General features: G+C 42.6%; 1 protein-coding gene and 1 long non-coding RNA gene across 7 annotated transcripts in view; one reads left to right on the top strand and one right to left on the bottom strand.

Annotated features, from left to right (window-relative positions):
- The window catches only part of tet3 (tet methylcytosine dioxygenase 3), a 41,157-nt gene that overhangs the window by 9,890 nt on the left and 15,052 nt on the right, over positions 1-16,215 (bottom strand). For 4 of the 6 annotated variants that reach the window (XM_088375816.1, XM_088375818.1, XM_088375821.1 and 1 more), the window contains 2 exons: positions 3,807-6,657; positions 2,585-2,675 (listed from right to left, as the gene is read on the bottom strand). In XM_088375816.1, coding sequence (XP_088231942.1) covers positions 2,585-2,675; positions 3,807-6,657 — 2,942 coding nt within the window. Of the gene's footprint in view, positions 1-2,584; positions 2,676-3,806; positions 6,658-10,302; positions 10,711-13,573; positions 13,947-16,215 lie in introns of those variants that run through there. The other 2 variants (XM_088375819.1, XM_088375820.1) reach the window with 2 other exon arrangements.
- LOC148398262 (uncharacterized) lies at positions 284-2,748 on the top strand. The gene is made up of 3 exons (XR_015858561.1): positions 284-354; positions 1,948-2,045; positions 2,494-2,748. It is a non-coding gene; the product is annotated as an uncharacterized LOC148398262 (long non-coding RNA).

The raw sequence follows: 16,215 nt of genomic DNA, 5'->3' as shown, positions 1-16,215 counted from the left end.
ATGTTTACAAGACTTTTTTCATTGAAGTGTATCATTCGGGTGTTGCTCTAACTTTTTAGATTGGGTCAATCGTAGCCAAGCGCCTTTTTTACAGTATCTGGTCTTTTATTGAACATCTGATGAAATAGTAGTATTTTAAAGTAGCAAAGTCTCATTTTGTTTGGAAAGTTTCAAAATAATCTTTCCACCCACATTCAGACACGGCAGATAATGATGAGTAATGGATATGAAAGAGGCATGCTGGAGACAGCAACCGGTTTGGCAGCAATGTCAAGACTTTTAACCGACTTCCGCAGACTCCAGTTTGACAACAACCAAAATGAACCAATCACAAACTGAATGATTACAAGCTAGGTGAGATGGTGGCTTGATACGTATATACTCTTTGTTGTCATTTTTAATCATAGTCATTCTCGATTCACGTGGTACCAGGTAGGGTTGCCAAGATTAGTCGACTGTCATTGTGAATTCTCAACACATATCGAAGTCTGCTGACATTTTATTAAATGTGAAGGAATACGCTGAAAACAATGTCAGGCGGATTGCGTACGTCATTTTGATGCTATGTGAATTGGATGGAAGAGAGAATTAATACTTATTCTTCTACTGTGTCCGGCCACGTTCTTTGACTTGTGAGTCATTGTGTGGAATAGGATGAACTTCCCCCTTTCAAAAACAATCCTAGCTATCTGTAACACTGCAATAAAGCAGGCATAAAGATCAAACAGCCAGCCTTCTTATAATCAAATGCCTTTAAATTGGTTATGGAAATCACAAGCGTTAAGGAGTAAGTCATTAAGATTCGGATGGTCCTTTTATCATCCATCTTGAGACTTGTCTGTGATTAAGGGCTATATAAATAAACTTGACTTTATTTGAAATACTCCTTAAAAATGGATTTACGATTAAAAAAAAAAAAATTGGGGTCCATGACCAAACCGTGTTAGGCAGAAAGTCACGTTGAATCGAAGCGTGTAAAATCCAGGTTTAGGTGTATCAGCAAATTGGTGTATTTGTCAAACCTGTCAGCCTTTGTCATGCAGCTGTTGTTTGTTATTGTGTTCATAGTTGAAATATCAAATAACATGTATTAGTCCATGAATTAATATTTCAAGTCATAGATTTCGTAATAGTGTCGCAGTGTGTGTGTGTGTGTTATTGGAAGGGTAGTGGTTCTAAACCTTTTTTCTGCAACGGAGCGATTCATTGTCCAACTGGCAACCATCCGTTGCATTCCTGCCATGGTGATAACATATGATTGAGGCACATACGCTGCGCTACAGAACGTATTTTTTGATACATCTCTATGGGCCAGTACAAAGTGGTTGAAAGGCTGGTACCGTCGCGGAACACTGTAGTAGGGGGCCTGTGCCACAGTAGAGCTTTATGCCTAGCAATGCTCCTGAGACCCACTGATATTTCACTCAAAGGCGCCTGGGGCGTCACAATTAGTGTCTGTTAAAAAGATTCTGACCCAACAAAGACACTGATCAAGTTTAAATGACCTACTACACTCACATAAATAAAGAGAAATAAAAACTGAACAAAACAATATTTCTATAGAACGTACACAATTGGCTATTATTAATTGTGCTCAATGCCTTATGTCATAGCGGGTGATCAAATTGAACATAATCCATGAGTCTTTTCTGCTAAAAATAGAATGTTAAAGTTACTTAAATGAAATTGCTTTCGTATTACTGAAGGCAAATTTGTAGCTACAGGGGGTTTGTGGACAGAGTCTGGGATAAGGGGTTGCACAGGTCATTAAAACTTTTCAGATTATAGTTTACATCAAAGCTTCTGACAACTTGATACTTTTCCATTGTGAAAACTTCAACCTGACTAGATTTGGTGTGACAGCGAGCACATTGGAGTTCCACTGAATTGGAATCACCCTAAGGTGGCAGAGTTTTTTTAAATGGGCTGCAACCTTTATCACCACAGGGGTCCTGCGTGGGTCAGGATTTGGTCAAAGGTCGTCCAAGAACTATGGGGTCTGACGGAGTGACGTCATTTCTCAAACAACAATAAGGTCTTTGGAGGTAAACATCCCCCACATCAGATCTCTCCAGGCAAGCATTATTCTCAAAGAGCCTTTCCATAAAGATCAGCGCATCAAACGTCTGTTATTCAAAAGACAACCAAATGTAACTTAAAAAACAAAGTATTAGGATGCTGCCAAACAGAAACACAATGTGGTCGTTTATTTTCATGAAGCAGTTGTATGCTAAATATTCAGGGCCAGAGTAAAAAAATAAGTATCTGCCCCTGTTCTAAGTCGACAAACATTTTCAATTACTTCCCTCATGTTCTTCATTTGCTTTCCCTCTCTCTGGCCTTTGATATCTCTCCTTCTTTCTCCATTATTTCTGCCATTCTTAGCTAGTATTTGCTGCCACTTCTCTTAGCCTGTGTTATGATGTTGAAGATGGTGACGATGATGATAATTCCTGTTCCCCCTGTTGAATTCTGGGTCATGGTTTCCCTCAGGACAAAAATGTGATGAGGCGCAGGAGGAGGAGGAGTATGTGAGGGAGAGGAGACTAAGAGCATGTGGGAGGAAGATAAAGAGAAGACGAACCGTGTCTCCATCAGGTCTCGTATGGAAGCCACAGTGGGTCCAGATCCCAAGTGATTGTAGTCGGGCCCTTCATCTTTCACCAGAGTTTGTTCTAAGAAACAAAGAAACTCATAAATCAGAAATCATAACTACACCAGTAAGGGCAACCGTATAATACTTCAAATATCTTTCAACTGCACAAGTACAATCAACATTTCATTCTGTACCACATTTATACCGTCAGCAACATGGTAAAATTGCAAAGCATTATCTATAAACTATATATATAAGCTTTCTGGTTTCTTTGTTTTTGCTCTTTATAACCTCCAAGCTCTTTTACCTTTTAATTTATTCCGCTTTCTCTAACTTACTGGAAACATTTATCTCATCGAACATGCACCACTCCTCACCTATCTATACGAGAGAATTACTGACGGTGTCGAGAACGATGGGACAATCCGGCGTACGACACACCATGCTAGGGGAGTTGAGGAAGTACAGGGGCTACAAGGCCGGTGCTAAGGTTAAAGCTAGGCTAGTGGTGAATGGGAGGTGCTATAGACCATTGATTCCTTCCATAGTCGTGGGAAATGTGAAGTCGCTGTCTAGATTGACGAGCTGACTGCACTGAACAACCAGCGGATTTATAGGGAAAGCATCCTTTACGGAGGCATGGCTGAACCACCTCGTACCGGATGCTAACGTGGACCTGCTGGGATTCACTATGGTGAGAGCCAATAGAGAAGCAAAAGCTAGTGGGAAGCGGAAAAGTGGAGGCCTGATCATGTTTATGAACCAGCACTGGTGTAACCCTGGACATATCTCAGTAATGATTGTTGTGCTGTCGGGACCTCGAGCTGTTAGCTGTGAGCTTGCGGCTGTATTATCCGCAGAGGAATTTCAGTCACGTGATCACCGCCTGTGTTTACAATCCTCCGATTGCCTGTGAGACTATACACAATGCCACAGCCAGGCTTCAGACACAGCACCCTGATGCATTTATGATAATCTCTGGGGACTTTAACCATGCAAACTTGGACGCTACTTTGCCTGTTTTTCATCAGGCTGTTGACTGTCCAACGAGAAACAACAGGACAATCGACCTCCTGTATGCTAATGTGAGGGATTAAGCTGAGATTCATAGTAAAATTCTCAGTGGAGTGACTTTATTTTTTGCACTAGTGTGCATAATTGACTGTATATCCCACAAAATGTATACAAATATTGACACACATTGACTCACCCACACAGGTGCAAGGGGGTAAATCCGCCTGCAGATCTTTAGAAGGTGTATCCAATAAGCTCTTGGTGGGTGTGTCTAAATATTTTAGGGGGGACTCTAAGAACCCTTTCAAAGATGGAGAGAAGGACAGACCATCCTTAGTGGGCGTGTCTTCCTCAGAGTAGCAAGTGGTGGAGAGAACAGCCACATCACCCGTGGCTTCGATTTTCATTCGTTTAGGCATGGGGGAACATGGTACGTTGAACGTTTCCTGTGTCTGACCATGTTGAGGATGCTTATCAAGTGGGGTGTGCGAATTTTGAGGGATGCTGGATAGGGGCTCCTGCTGCTCCTTCACTGGAGTCACTATAGATGCTTCATTTGGGGTAAGTTCAGCTGGGGTTCCAAACTCATCTTTGTTGCCATCCATCTCTTTATTGTTCACACGAGGTGCGGCGCTATTGAAGGATGGCTGATTATGGGTGATAGATGATGTGAGATCCTGCGTACTGGTCTGGGACTGATTCATGATCTGCGAAGCTGTAACTGCTTCAGACTTGGCTTTGCCAGAAGGTGTGTCTGCAGCTGAATCTCCAAATTCTGCTTCAAACTGCAATATCAGTTCTTCATACTTAGGGTCTACGTTTATGAGACCCGGTAATTGTGTTGTGTTTGGTATGGATGTGGAGGTCAGAGCTGAGGCAATGTTAGCATTGGTATGGACTAAACTATCCACTTCCCTTGACTTGGCATGGGCTCCATGGGCCATTTGTGGGGGCAAAGAGCCCATTTGGGTGGAATTGCTCACTGACAATGCAGAATTTGTGGAAGAGGGAGCCATTGAGAGGTTAGCATTTGATACCTGAGATTGGGCTGGTGCAGGGAGGCCTGCAGCAGCCGCCTGAGTGGAGTTACTATGAGAGGGTAAAAGGGGCAGTGAATGTGGTTGCAGGTCATTCAGGGTGTTGGCTCGGCCCATCATAAGGACTGCCGTTTTATCCACAGTTATCTGACTCTTAGGCAGGAACGTTGGCACAGAGGCTTTTTGCTTGGTCTTCTTGATTATAATCTGTTTGGATTTAGGAAGAAGAGAGCCTGAGAGCGTCCCACTCGTACTTTTGATGACAGGAGATCCTTGGCTGATTTTTTTCCTCTTGGGTTGCTTGGACTCCTGTTTTATGCTCATATGACTGAAACCATTGGCTTCCATCTGCGGCCACCATTTTTTTACGCTTTGGAAAGGCGCAGGGCCCGATGCGCCAAAGCCAGGGGAATGACTAGAGAAGAGGTTCCTCTTGTAGTGAAGGTGCTGTTGCAGAGCTGCCTGAGTTGAGTGTCTAATGGCTGCTTGACCAGGAGACATGGGAGCACCAGGGTATTGGCCAACCTGCAACTGACCATTGTCCATGTTGTAATGTCCCATGGATGGAGAATGATCACCAAAGTCTGACTCTCGCTTGATCCTGGGCAAAGATGGCTTGCCCTGTGCCTGCATGATTCCATTCTCCGTAAGATGCTGTGTGGATGAGAGCTTGAAAGATGTATTTCCGAACTTTTGACTGCTGTCACCCAGAAGCTGTTTGAGCTCTGACATCGGGTCTGATCTAGAATAAGTTGTACCAACATAGCGGGACAGGCGCTCTTCGGAACCTCCGTGTGTGCCCTGTACCCACTGCTCGGGACTCCGGCCAAAACTCTGAGGATTTCCCTGGCCTGGAAAGGGAGAGGTAGAAGCATGGGAGGGCTGACCCTGGGATTGGGGCCTGTGGTGCTCACAGGACACTGCTGCCTGCTGGTCAGTGTGTAATCCTGGAGGGACGGACTGAGAGCGTGATGATGGACAGGTAACTGCAGAGGATGGAATCAAGTTAGTGCAATTTGGAGGTGGAGATGTGAGGTTTGGGGTATGTTGGTGATGATAGAGGTTGTTATTAAAGAGGGCTTGATCTGGAGCACCAGCACCATGAGTCCCGGTTCCGGATAACTGTGTAAGGGCTTCTATGGCAATAGCTGTTTGAAGACTGACATTCCTTTCCTTGGCTATAGAGAGCACCTGGGGAGAGCAGGGAATTGGAGGAAGTTTTGAGCAGGGTGCTTGGCCAGCATGAGGACCTTGTGTTTGTTGTTGTTGCTGGGGGTATGGAGTCGTCACGTGGCGGTGGCCACCATTTGCCTGGAGAAAGGGCTGATTCTGCAGATGGGATTGCTGAATGTTCGAATGTAAATGTGGCAAATCAGTTCTCTTGCTGGTGTCTTGATTCTCACTGGTTGCCAACTTAATCTTCTTCTCCAGCCACTCAAGGTAGTCTGGACAATCAGGCCCATCACAGTCGCAGTTAGGAGGCTTGTGACCATGTTTTGCATGGTTCAGTGCCTTCTGCAACGTTTTCATGTCTTCTGCAGGTAGGTGGCCTCTATTAATCGCCTCTGCAGAGTTTCCAACCCGAGCCCCGCCGGCACCCATTTCCCGGGTAAATTTCTCATACAGCTGCATCATGTCAGGTTGCATTTGGATGCAGGAAGAGGTGGAGGAAGGAGGTAAATTACCGGCAATGGCAGAAAAAGTGACCAGATTGTGAGCATCTTCCATGTCCACATGGTGGACAGGTTTACTTGGGTTTGCATAACTGCTGTTATGTTTCAATGATGGTTGCTGTTCAACTTTGCCAAGTGTTGGTACCCAGGACTGCTTTTGTGGTACATCTGCTTCCCTCTTCTGCTCAGTTTTCTTAGATGCCTCGTCGTTAGGGTAGCAATTCACCCCATTGGACAGTTCCAGGCTCAGCACGCCTTCCTGGAGGCGGTCATGTGACCCAATTTCCATCTGGTCTCCACCTCTGGGGCCATCCAATGAAGTGACTTTGTGTACAGTCTGAAAGAAAACCAGAAATAAAAAGAGTAGTGATTAGTTTTTAAGAGAGTGACTTGTGGCTACTATATACATGAAAAAGCCACATTTATGCATTCCATGCTTCTTTACCACCTTTTACAAATACACACAAGCCCCACCCAGTGCTGAAAAGTTAGATTAAATAAAATATAAAATATGGGAGTACTGCTTTAGAAAGACAAAGGACACATCAGGTCAGCTACAATGACAATCCATAGCAGAATTGTTAAACTATATAAAACAGCCTGTTAGAGATTAACCCATAGTACATAGTACACACACAGAGGAGTGAATACAGAACAGGAATCGTCCATTTCTCTACAGGTTTTCAAGAGTCAAACAAATTTTTAATTAATGTGACAAACAAATTTGCCCAAACATTCAACCTCAGATGTCTCAGTTTGGTGGGAAAATAACAAGTGAACTCTGCTGTTACAGATGTATATTGTGACGAAATATGCATTAAATAGAAAACTGGAATCAGTATTGCTGATAGCCAGTGAAACTACTGTGACCTTTCATTGTCTAAAAAGAGAATAACTAATGAAACCAAACTTTTGCCACATCATAAATTACACTAACATCAACCTGGCCTTGGATATTAAATGCCCAAATCAGACCATTATCAATTATTAATTACTCGCTAACTTACTATTAAAATTGAGTGTCAATGCATACATTTGTAACTCCAATTGACCAGCAAAATACTACACATGAACAAGTCAACTCACAGTCTACTCATGAAATAGGATTAGAGTCAAAGAAGGCATGACCAACATAGATCATTCAAGAGCAAACAGAAATCATTAACAGAGTCCATATAGTGGCAGGCTAACAAAGGCAGGCTGGTATTGCATCTAAGGACTTTGGTTGAAGTCAATTAACTGTATTGAACTAATGCATTCAATGAATTCAATGTTTCACAAGTTTTGATGCGTGCTGATGTCATATTTATGAATGAAATTCAATGATATCCATGCACATACCTATCAGCCATGAATCTGTGTGCCTGCACCTGGATCAAATCCACCAAAACTGTGTGCGTTACACCACCTGCACCACAACTTAGACCTGGTTTCCCCTTTCACCGTTCTGTCACCAAATTCTCAGGTGTGACGAGGACATGTAATAGTAAACGGCCTTGGTGCGCAGGAACGCCTAGCGAAGCGCAGCGCAGGCAGTCAAATTCCCAAACACCAAAACGTAGACTTGCCCCCGGTACACGCCTTTCTATGAAAATAGATCCCTTAGTGTAAAATCTATGGTTCCTTGCAAGTGATGTGCACACTTTCATGGCCGCTTTTTGTTTTGGCTCTGATGGCACCGCCTGCTCTCAGTTCAGCAGGGTATCGGCGCATACTTGTGTTATCACAGAATCCTATTTCTGCCGAGCTCTTTCAGTGACAAAACTATTTAGGTTGAAAACCAAAAATACGCGGCTCAACTTCTGCCGAAAGGTTCTATAATTTAGTTTTCTGTGCATTCCAGGGATATACATTATACAATACAATACAAACATGGATACATTACAAATTGATGCACTGGTTACAACAAGGGTTGAACATCTTTTCAAATAAAAATTGTGACCTCAGATGACTCGAATGTGGACAAGAAGTAGCTGAGCATACAACACACCGAGCAAGAAGAGAGAATAGAGAGGATGGTGAGGCTAATGCCAATCGCTGAACTAATGTGAAATGCAGAGTCCCGAAATGAGGGCAGAATAAGTCCCGAAGTGTACAGTATACTTTTCACTGAAGTCTGGCTCGAACTGCATTCGGGCTGCACACAACTATCTATGAGGAGTAAATTAATATTACAATTGAAAATATGCAGCGATAATAACAGCTACATAGCAAAAACGGAAAGTAAGCAGTCATCAGCCATGATGAGCTAATAAGGTCAAATGTTGATTAAATATTAAATTAACAACGTTATTTGCATTTATTTGCACTATTTTGGATCACAACATTTTATTTTGGAAAACAAAAGTTTTGAGATTTACACAATAATAGGCCTCAAAATGATTCCTTATCTTTTTTTATTCAATTGAGATTTGCGATCACTGTGTTTTTATTTGCTAAATCCATTTCTTGAGAAAAAAATATATTTGCATGAAAATTCAAAGTGTGTATAAAAAGAAGCAGAGGGAAAAATATACTTTCTGACCATTTTAACAGGAAACATTCACCCTTGACATGTAAATAACCCATTCAGAACTACTACCATTATTTATTTTACACTTTTAGAAATTCACTTTATACCATAAGTATTTCAGGCTCTATAACTAAGCCCTGTCTCTCAAGATGGTAATTATCTGAATATTAAGTTTTTATTATGTTTTTTTTTACATTTAATTTATGGACAAAATATGTTCATAGTACAACTTTTAAGAAATGGTTAAATAACATGTATTTTTACAAACATTCTTACACACAATTGCATATTCATACACATATGATGAAGAGCAGTGGGAGATACTTTATTGAAACATTTTAATAATGTTGAAAAAGGCCTGCCTCTCTCACACAGCCTATTTAGTTTCCTTGCAATACTCGAGTTAAACCTTTTAAGATTTTGATGGTATGATGTCATTTGCTGGTCATAATTACAATCAGTATATTAGTCAATGTTCGCTCTGTGAATGAAATTAATTAATTATTCCCAATAAAGACGTGTGATTACAATAAATGTACACCCTGACGACAAACAAATTCCTTCTTGTTCAAGCTAGGCATATGTCAGCCAATGTCCAGCTTCCCTCGTCGTTCTAATATCACCATGAACCTTCAAAGTGTTTAATTACCAGACAAGTGGATCTTTTGGATCCCAGGGGGTGGTGATGCTCGGCCTAAGAGGTGGTTTAGGGTTAGAAAAGGGGGGTTGTGGTGGCGGCAGCGAACAGCCGGCAAGCAGTACGTGAGAGGCCCCATGTCTGCACTATCAGCAGCATCAGACGGGAAAGAGGAAGGGGGTGGGGGCCGTGTGCGGCTGTTATGAGAACTGCAGTGTGTTGAAACAGACTGACTGCAACATCCCACTATCGCATACTCTCCTTTCCTCTTTTTCTAGTAGTTTAATCTACATGTAAAAGCAACGTGGTGAAACGCATGTTAAGATGGACCCAAAGATGGTTAATTTTTTTTTACAGCAACATCTACCAACTATGTTTCAATACACTGTGACAGTTCAGCTTTTATTCAACATGACTGACTGTCGCCGCAGAAAATTCAGTGACACTATCGGAGCCTCTAACTGTACAGACAACGAGGGATTTGATGTCATATTTACACTAAGGCCAAACCATCCCTATCACACAAATACACCTATTAGTAAACATCCAAAAGTGCATTGAGAGGGGGAGAAAATACCTCAGGAGCCCTTTAAATCCAACGCAACTCGTCAGCTCAATAGACACTGACAATGAAAATGAAAGAGGGAGGAGACAAAGCATATAAAGAATGGTGTTGCTAAGGGGCTTCAGCCACTGAGGAGACAGCTGAACCTAAATCCCTGATTCACAACACTTGCCATCCTCCCTCATCTCCCCCCCCCCCACCTCGGCTGCCATGCTATTGAGAAGGAGCAGGAAGCAGAAATCGTGACAATATGACAAGGACAACTTACGTGGTGCAAGACGTCCAGACAGAGATACCGGTCGGATTGCAGAAAGCAGATGAACCGGCAGAGAGGGGCATGAGCGACGTTGAAGTGTCAGAACACTAGCAATCTGAAGGTGTTGTAATTCCTCCTTATTCCATCCAGCCAGACCGAAAGAGCAGCAAAATCCACATGCGTGCATTTGCACACGGCCAGCCACACATAAATAACACACCTCCCCCTAACACGGCGCACGCCTTCGTCATTCTCTTCGCTTCCCCTTATGGCTGCCACTTTCCGTTCTCTCCTTTTTCTTTTCTCATTATCTGTCTGCTCCTCCCTTCCCTTTTTCAATATCCTCTTTCTTTCTTTCCCTCGGCTGCACATGCAGTCGGCTTCTCAGTCAACACCCTCCCCCCCAGCTCTCCTCTCTTTCTCCCTCACTCTACTCCCCTTCCGCTCATGCAGCCTTTACATCATCTCGTTCTCCCCCCCCCCTTCTCTCTCTCTCTCTCTCTCTCCAGTGTGTGCAGAGCAAGGGGCCATTATCGGAGCCACTGTGGGCACGTACGATGGAATGGAGGAGCGTGCAGTGAACAGAAACAGAAAGCGCTAAAGGCTATAGTCACAAGGAAACAGCAGCACCAACTGCCTTCAGCTCCACCCAACGCACTCTCGCTTCTCACATTTTACCTAAGCTTTTTGGCTTGTTCATTTCGACCCAGCGTAGGACTGGTTTCGTATGATTTCGGTCGTTGCGTCTTGGACACACGCATTCATCCATCAGCGGAAGCTGCAGGAGAAAGCAAAAAATGCAATTGTGGTTGTTTTCCTTCCGATTATATCCTCTTTCAGCGCAGCCCATGGAGAGGGACGAAGCGACAAAAAACGGTTCCTCCATCCCAGCAACTTCCTCGCGTGAAACCTGCAGTCGATCTTGGAGTGAAGCCGCACAAGTGGGAGCGAGGTTGTTGACTTGCTAACCCTTCCGCGAAGAATGAAAGAAGAAACTGGAAAAGAGGGTGTTTTGATATGATCTTTTTGTTCTGCAACGGAGATCGGTTGAAAGACACCAATTTGGGATAAAACTACATGACGGAAAGAAGGACAGGGAATATTGGATGACACTTTGAGATCAGCGAGGATGAGGAGCAGGATATCAAGAGAGGGATAAGGGCAGAGAGATACTGCGTCAGAAGAAAGTGGGAATTCTATGGAGAAGTTCCTCTTGCTATGTGGTGAACGGTGGTCGAAGACCGAGGATGAGTCATTTTGTTATTCTCGTGACAAACCAATTGCATTTGTAAACGGACGAGCCTCGCCATCTTGTCCACCGGGCCAAGATCGCACCGCACCGCCTGTCGTTGGCTCCTCATCATCGTTCTACCATCGTTGTCGTTACTTGCTGGCTGACTGGCCTCGCAGAGTCGCTCCTCTTCTCAATAATCGCCAGGTTTCGGCACACATCCGCAGCCAGGTGAAGAAGAAAAAACATGGCTACCTCCTCCTCCTGCTGCGTAGTCTAATTCTCTGACATTATTCACCATTTGCAGACTTTGCCATTCTTTGACAGAAGTGACTTCCTCTCCTACTTTGGTCTTTGTCTGTCTCTTATAGCTTCCCCGCTTCCCCGTCATTTTCTACAGGCTTTCTCGGTCTGCCACGCTCTCCGCTTAGTTCCCCGAGCCTTTTCTCGTTCGAGCTTAGTGCAGCTTTCTCCGGTCCCGACGATTGCACATTGTCTGCCTCTCTCCCGCCAGACGTATTTTTATATATACACATAGAGCAGATGAGCGTCATCCCCAAAGCGAAACGATGCAGCCTGAGCTTTCCAAGGGAAGGACAGAAGCGGAGCATAAGTCACATGAGCAGGGAGGGCCAATGAGCGAGAGGAAAGGCAGTGGGCAAGCGAGGTTGGAAGCACATGTTGATGACGTAGTGTAGTTGCATCATCGGTGTCATCATGTCATTAGCCTCCATGACTGCCACCCACCAACACATTTGCCTCCGCCTCTCATAGGGCATCACCCGCCGCATTCGAAAACTTGCACTTTCAGTCAGCCCTACGTTCTGGCTCACGCCTCCGTCTGAATTGATGCAGCGGTTCAGGCTCCCTACTGGTCTTGAGTCATAATCCTGGCGCACAAAAGTTGTCTTTTTAAGGTCAACAGTACAGCCTCGTTGAATGCTAGCATGAGCTCGCGTTGAGCAAGACATGCCATCGCTCTCATATCTGCATGTGTGCGGTCTACTGTTTGGTGTGGTGTGGCACAAAAATATTCAACAGAATGAAAATTGAATTTATAACTGAGGGAGTATACTGAGTATAATTTAATTAAATACGATTTTAAAAATGTCAATTAAATATGAGACTGAGCAATAGTAATCAACACCTATCCTTAACAGAGAATCAATTCTGGTGTCACTGTCCAGTATTTTGTCATGGAAAGACGAAGATATTTTCTGGATGTAAATAAAGACATACAAAATTTTCAGCTGTTTGAAAGTTTCGATCTTTGGGTTTGACGGTGTTAAATGCTGACGCCCAATGCTGGCGGACAATCAACTGAACATGTTAACTAAATAAATTCAGTGAGTTTAGAGGGCTGAAAGGCTTATACAGAAACAAAGCCACAAGGTTTACAATGACCAAACCTGACATCATATTATGAGAACAATGCATCTCAAACTCAATCAGCTAAACAAACTGACAAGTAACAGGTAAAAAAAAAAAATAGAAACACAACTTCATTTATCGAACACTTCAAAAACAACCACAGCTGATACGAAGTGCCATGTACAGATTATAATAGAAAAATGAATCCATTAAGGAACTATCATAAACGATTTAGTTATTACATAAACAACTACCCCTGGGATATGGCTTGATTGTACGCACATCATATATTTCCATTCGATCGATCGATCGAGCCATCCATCCATCCATCCATCCATCCATCCATCCATCCATCCATCCATCCATCCATCCATCCATCCATCCATCCATCCATCCATCCATCCATCCATCATCCATCCACCCATCCATTCAAACATAGATAGATAGATAGATAGATAGATAGATAGATAGATAGATAGATAGATAGATAGATAGATAGATAGATAGATAGATAGATAGATAGATACATACATACATACATACATACATACATACATACATACATACATACATACATACATACATACATACATACATACATACATACATACATACATAAATAAACAGCATCATGCCAGGAGTATAATGTCTGGCAAGACAGTAAAATGGAGTGGGACTTACAGTAAAGTTGCTGTAACCTGGCAGCGATTGTAATTCTAACATGAATCCCAACCTATGATTTGGTCCGACCATCACTCATTCGTACAAGCTGCTCTCCTTTCACTGCTTTTCTTCGATAGCCTTTTCTTTGTCTCTCTTTGTCATTCTGCTTTTCTCAGCAGCACACAGGAAAGGTAGGAGGCATGACTGACAACACGAGTCGGTTCTGAGCAATGTGTTGGTTTGACTTGCATATGACTAAGCCTGAGTCATCTTTTCTTCCAAATGACTGCTGACATAAATCCCCTAAAACACCAGAGCTGAGTTGAAGTTATTGTTTGCAACAGCGGTGGGAGGGCTGACTATTTTTAGCTCCCTAGTTTCATTTGAGAATTGAAATTTCTATAGTTTTATACCATCTTTCATCACTTATGTTTGGACCTGCAAGTTTATGAATTCTTTGTATCCTTTCCTAGTAGCCAATAAAACCTCACATGAGCATCACAGTCACGCCAAGCATGTTCAAGCTCCTCCTCTAATCATATAGCGTCAACCGGCTCATTCTCTCTCCACTGCCGATTCCGTTGACCACCATACATAAAATTGCCCCTCCCCCAAGCTACATTGCCCTGAAGTCTAATGGCATCAAGGTCATCTGATCTCACTCTCTCCCCACCCCCTCATGTGCTTTTGCTTTTTGCTCCTTTTCTTTACATTCTCCCTTCCCTTCCAATGCCTGTTTCTAATTATAGGCACAGGCATGCTGCTGCGAATGTAACTAAACATTTACAATGCACACAAGCGATGCAGGGACTGTAAAGGAGCCTCGCCTCCAACCCCCTTCTTTACCCTTTCTTGTTTCACATGCACATGACTGCACATACGCATGCTACTCTGCATACTGTATTGGATTGTTCACTGAGGGTCAGTGGGTTTGTTGGAGGGTGGGACCAGTGGCAGCAAGGCTGCACAGAGCACATACCGTTGAGTATGAATTGAGTTTGCACTCCTGGAAATAAAATCTTTACACTCCTCATTTGCAAGAATGTCACTTTGTTTTTAAGCTTTTAATAATTCACTTGGGAACTGCTGGGTTAAAAATCGGACCGACCATCCATTCATCATCAGTCCGTCCATCCATTCTTAGTTTTACAATACAAATGACAAAAAAAGTAACAAAACTTTTGAGTAAAACGATTACAAAGGTTACAGTTCTGTTCTAGCAACTGTAAGAAAATGTACACAACTCATCCGGTTCAAAGTCATGGTAAAAAAAAAAAAGCAGCATATAAACACTAAGTTAAAAAAAACTGCTGCTGGGAGCTGCCGTGAGGTATAATGCAATGTAACTCACTTGTTGTTGCAAACAACTTTTTTTATTTTTTGTGGCACTGTTTTGTTACAATATGCGTACGTGTGAAGATTGGCGGTGTTGGGGGGAAAAAAAATCGTAAGACTTGTAATGCAGATCAAAACTAATCATTTTTAGCAGTTTGAATAGGACACAAATCTTTAACCAAGTGAAACATTGCCACATCTGTGATGGGTTACATCGTTTACGGCCTCTGTCATACAGAGTGAGTCTGGCCAACGTTTCTCTGAGTGCTTTGACAGATGTACTCTATGTGTATATTTTCAATGTTAGGGCTTGCACAGACTAGTTGACTAGTCAATTGGACAACTTCACAATGCGACTCTAAAATGACCTTTAGAACAGAGTATGAATTATTCACGACAGAATGTTTTTGTCTTACGGAGAACCCAGAGTGCTCTGAGTGTGCTGAGTGAATTTAATCCATCACATTAATTGATTAATTTTTTTTTTTTAGTTTCTGATTGCAGCTTTGTTAAGTGAGAACCAGTAAAGGTGAAAAAAGCCTGGCTTGTGCACATTTTGAGCAATTTATTTGAGAAATTTTGTGTTAACATGCTCATAATTTATGCATCATGTAAAACTTTTATAATATTGTTTTATAAAATTTGCATATGCTCTTTTGGTTAATTGTTGATTTTCAAAATATGAAGGATGCTGCTATACTTCAGTAAATAAAAACTCATTTTGAATTTATGCACTGTATAATAAGAACTGAAGAGAACATCACATCTCCACAGACAAACATATTAAAATCATATAATAGACGCTTTTTTGTGTATAACTTATGCAACGTATTCCATATTTTTACACCTTTCATCTGTCTGTTTCATTTTTTTTCAAGGTTTGGTTGTACATCAATGCATTTCATTGACCCAACAGCCATTTCTCCCGACATTCGGCACGTGCAAGTCAGCACGAGAAGCCCAGCTGGGGAAGCCCGCTCCCCCACCCCCCACCCCCTGAAATCCGCACAAAGAAAAAGGAGGAGTGGTTTGCGAGGGAGGCAGAAAAAAATGGAAATAATGGTGGTAGGCGGGGGCTCGAAGGCAACATAAGGAGCATGGAGTGCTCAATTTTTTGGAAGGAACTCCCTTTGTGTGTGTTGTTGTAATATTAGGAATTTCATCAATACACATCATTTGTTAGACAGACAACGACTGACACCACAAATGTCTTGACAACTTCAGAACAACAGCAGGGTGCATTGTGTAATACCTGCTAGTCAATGTGTATAAAATAGGAGAATGTTCTTAAATCCTTAAATTAGGTACACCTCTGTCTTAAAAAT

Source organism: Syngnathus floridae, chromosome 5 (genome assembly GCF_059516105.1).
Source record: "Syngnathus floridae isolate MCC-2025c chromosome 5, RoL_Sflo_1.0, whole genome shotgun sequence".
Lineage (NCBI taxonomy): Eukaryota > Metazoa > Chordata > Actinopteri > Syngnathiformes > Syngnathidae > Syngnathus > Syngnathus floridae.
This window is presented reverse-complemented; position numbering and strand designations above follow the sequence as displayed.